The sequence below is a fragment of the Phaethon lepturus genome, unplaced genomic scaffold (genome assembly GCF_000687285.1).
Source record: "Phaethon lepturus isolate BGI_N335 unplaced genomic scaffold, ASM68728v1 scaffold9116, whole genome shotgun sequence".
Taxonomy (NCBI): Eukaryota; Metazoa; Chordata; class Aves; order Phaethontiformes; family Phaethontidae; genus Phaethon; species Phaethon lepturus.
Genome location: NW_010546911.1, coordinates 1 through 2443, shown reverse-complemented (window position 1 = coordinate 2443; position 2443 = coordinate 1). Strand labels below are relative to the sequence as shown.

Genomic DNA, 2443 nt, shown 5'->3' with positions numbered 1-2443 from the left:
CTTTCCCTTAGGTGTGTTGTATTTACCATTCCCTCACATATGAAAGTGCTGGGATAGTTGAATGTGTGTTTGTGTGGATGTAGATAATTCTGAGAATTTTAGTCATAGTTATGCTTTCTGATTTTCAGTGTTTTTAGGTAATATCACAATTCATTTCAAGAGCCCAGCATTTTTTACAAGTATTTATGAGTTTCAATATCAATAATCTCTAAATGCAGTTTTGGTTTTTCAGAGATCACAGGAGTATGGAGGCTTTTTAGTGCTCACTAAAAGTGCAGGTTGCAGTACTATTATCTAAAAAAATGCCCTTCTTTTCGGACAACACTGCTTTGTCAGCTTCAATGTGTTTTTTCTCATCTCTCTACTTTTCTTGGTCCCTTCCATCCAGTTTCCTTCAGAAAGGAGGCCTGTGTTCCTATGAAGTATGTAATACATGATGCCAGTAAAAAACACGGAGGAGTCCTACAGTCCCTGTTACTTCAAAGAGTTAAACTTCCCCATAATTCAGTCTGCATGTGCAAACTGTCAAAAAATATGGGATACTGGAAAGGCAAGGAAGCCTGTAGTAGCATACAATACAGGAATTTTATATAAATCATCAGGAGCAATATAAAAGAGATCTAAGGCACAAATGTAGGTGTTTAGATTTCTGAGATGGAAATTGGATCCGATGTGGCTGACAAATAACTTAATACTTTTACGTGTAGATAAATTAATTAAACCAAGTTAGACTTCAAAACTTCAAATAAATTAACTACTCCTAGAAATTAATTAGACTTTTAATAAGTCTAAGTAAGTGTTAAAGATTAATATCTAAAGTTCTTTCTCCTGTGATTTTACTAGCCCACTCATAGTAAATCAGACTGTTACTTCAGCCTGAATAGGGTCGGTTAGACTCAAGACAGGCTGGCATGTAACCCGTATAAGCAACCACTGAAGAGCATTCATGAGCTGAATTCAGTGGCATTTAAGCTCATGTTTATCTGCTTTTGCACCTACTTAGTGATAACTTGGCTTTTCTAAGGTCTTTGCAATACATGCAGATATACTGCTAATTTGCAGGATTAAATCGAGATATTCTATGGCAAAGTTAACTAGCTTTTTGGGTGCCATGCAAAGGATTGTGATTCCCACTGTGCTACCTGTTTCATTCTCCATACGTAACTTTGGTTATTATGGTATTTATATGCCAGGGTATGTTACATGATTTTAATATTCCTAGGGATGAACAAGAAGCAGCAGAAGGTGTCAGCTAAAGATGAACCAGCTTCAGGCAGTAAGGGCAGTAATACATCACAGGTACAGTACATCAACCATCTCTGGAAGATTTATGGTTTTATGCTTGGGAACTTGATAGCTGAAAAGGAGGTGATATTCCCTTTGTGAAACCTAACAGTTTTATTTTATTGAATGAAACCAACAACTTCAGACACTGCAAACATCAGCTGCTTTTAGTAACAATTTATGGACTACACTGCAGGTCTTGTGCCCTTCTTTTCCAAGCAGAAGAATTTAGGAAGAGAATGAAAATGAAATACAGATTGTATTATGACCTTGAGCAAGCCCTTGCTTTCTGAGTTCTAGACTTGGAGAAGAATGATGCAAAAGGAATTGAGAGTGGTTATTGCTGGAAAATGAGGAGCATTTCATTTATAGCAAGTCAGTTTTCCCTTTTCATTAAACCATTACAAGTCTGCTGTATCTAAAGCAAACTCATAGCTTTTATGTTGTAGGGCTAAGTTTTGAGAAAGATATCTTACTTCTGTCTTCATAGTTAACACATAGAAGCTACAGAATAATCTGGCTTTGGAGAGAGATTGGTATGTAACAGCAGAAGTCCTCAGAAATGGGAAGGCCAGTAAAATATCAGGGTAGCAGTCAAAAAATCAGTGATCAAATTCACCTTTCTTTTTTTCCTGCTATCAATTTGTTTGTCAATAACACTCTGATATTTCTAATAATATTATTAATTCTCTAATAATTAGGAATTTTTCTTTCTGGATAAAGGAGTTCAAATCCCTCCTACAATAATCCAAACAAATAATATAAATGTTTTTAGAAATTCTATTACATTTAGAAGTACAAAAGAAATGTTTTAGAAAGACTGCCTCTATCATTGCTCATTAATAAACCACTGAAAATAGCAGCCCTCTCCTTTGTTAGTTTCTCACTCAGTTTGTCTTACTGCACTAATTAAGTTTTCTCATGTTTTTACATCTCAGTCACAGAAGAAAGGACAGCAGTCACAATTTTTGCAAAGCCGTAACTTAAAATGCATAGCCTTATGTGAAGGTAAGAGGAAAGCTCTTGAAAAACTTTTAGTCGTGGACACAGTGTTACTGGATGCTAATCAGTGAGACCTTTAGTTCCACTATTGGTTGTTTTTAGGTAAGAGACCACTGGTGGTTGTATGAGTACTTGCTTAATAGCTGACCTTTATATT

The 2443-nt window shown here is 35.6% G+C and overlaps 1 protein-coding gene across 1 annotated transcript in view; it reads left to right on the top strand.

The window, feature by feature from the left end:
- PARP8 (poly (ADP-ribose) polymerase family, member 8) overlaps positions 1–2292 on the top strand; it is a gene marked incomplete at its 3' end in the record, with an annotated part of 53789 nt that extends 51497 nt beyond the window's left edge. Inside the window, exons 21-22 of the mRNA XM_010289459.1 lie at positions 1223–1299; positions 2223–2292. Coding sequence (XP_010287761.1) covers positions 1223–1299; positions 2223–2292 — 147 coding nt within the window. The remainder of the gene's footprint in view (positions 1–1222; positions 1300–2222) is intronic.
- Between the last annotated feature and the right edge of the window lie 151 nt (positions 2293–2443).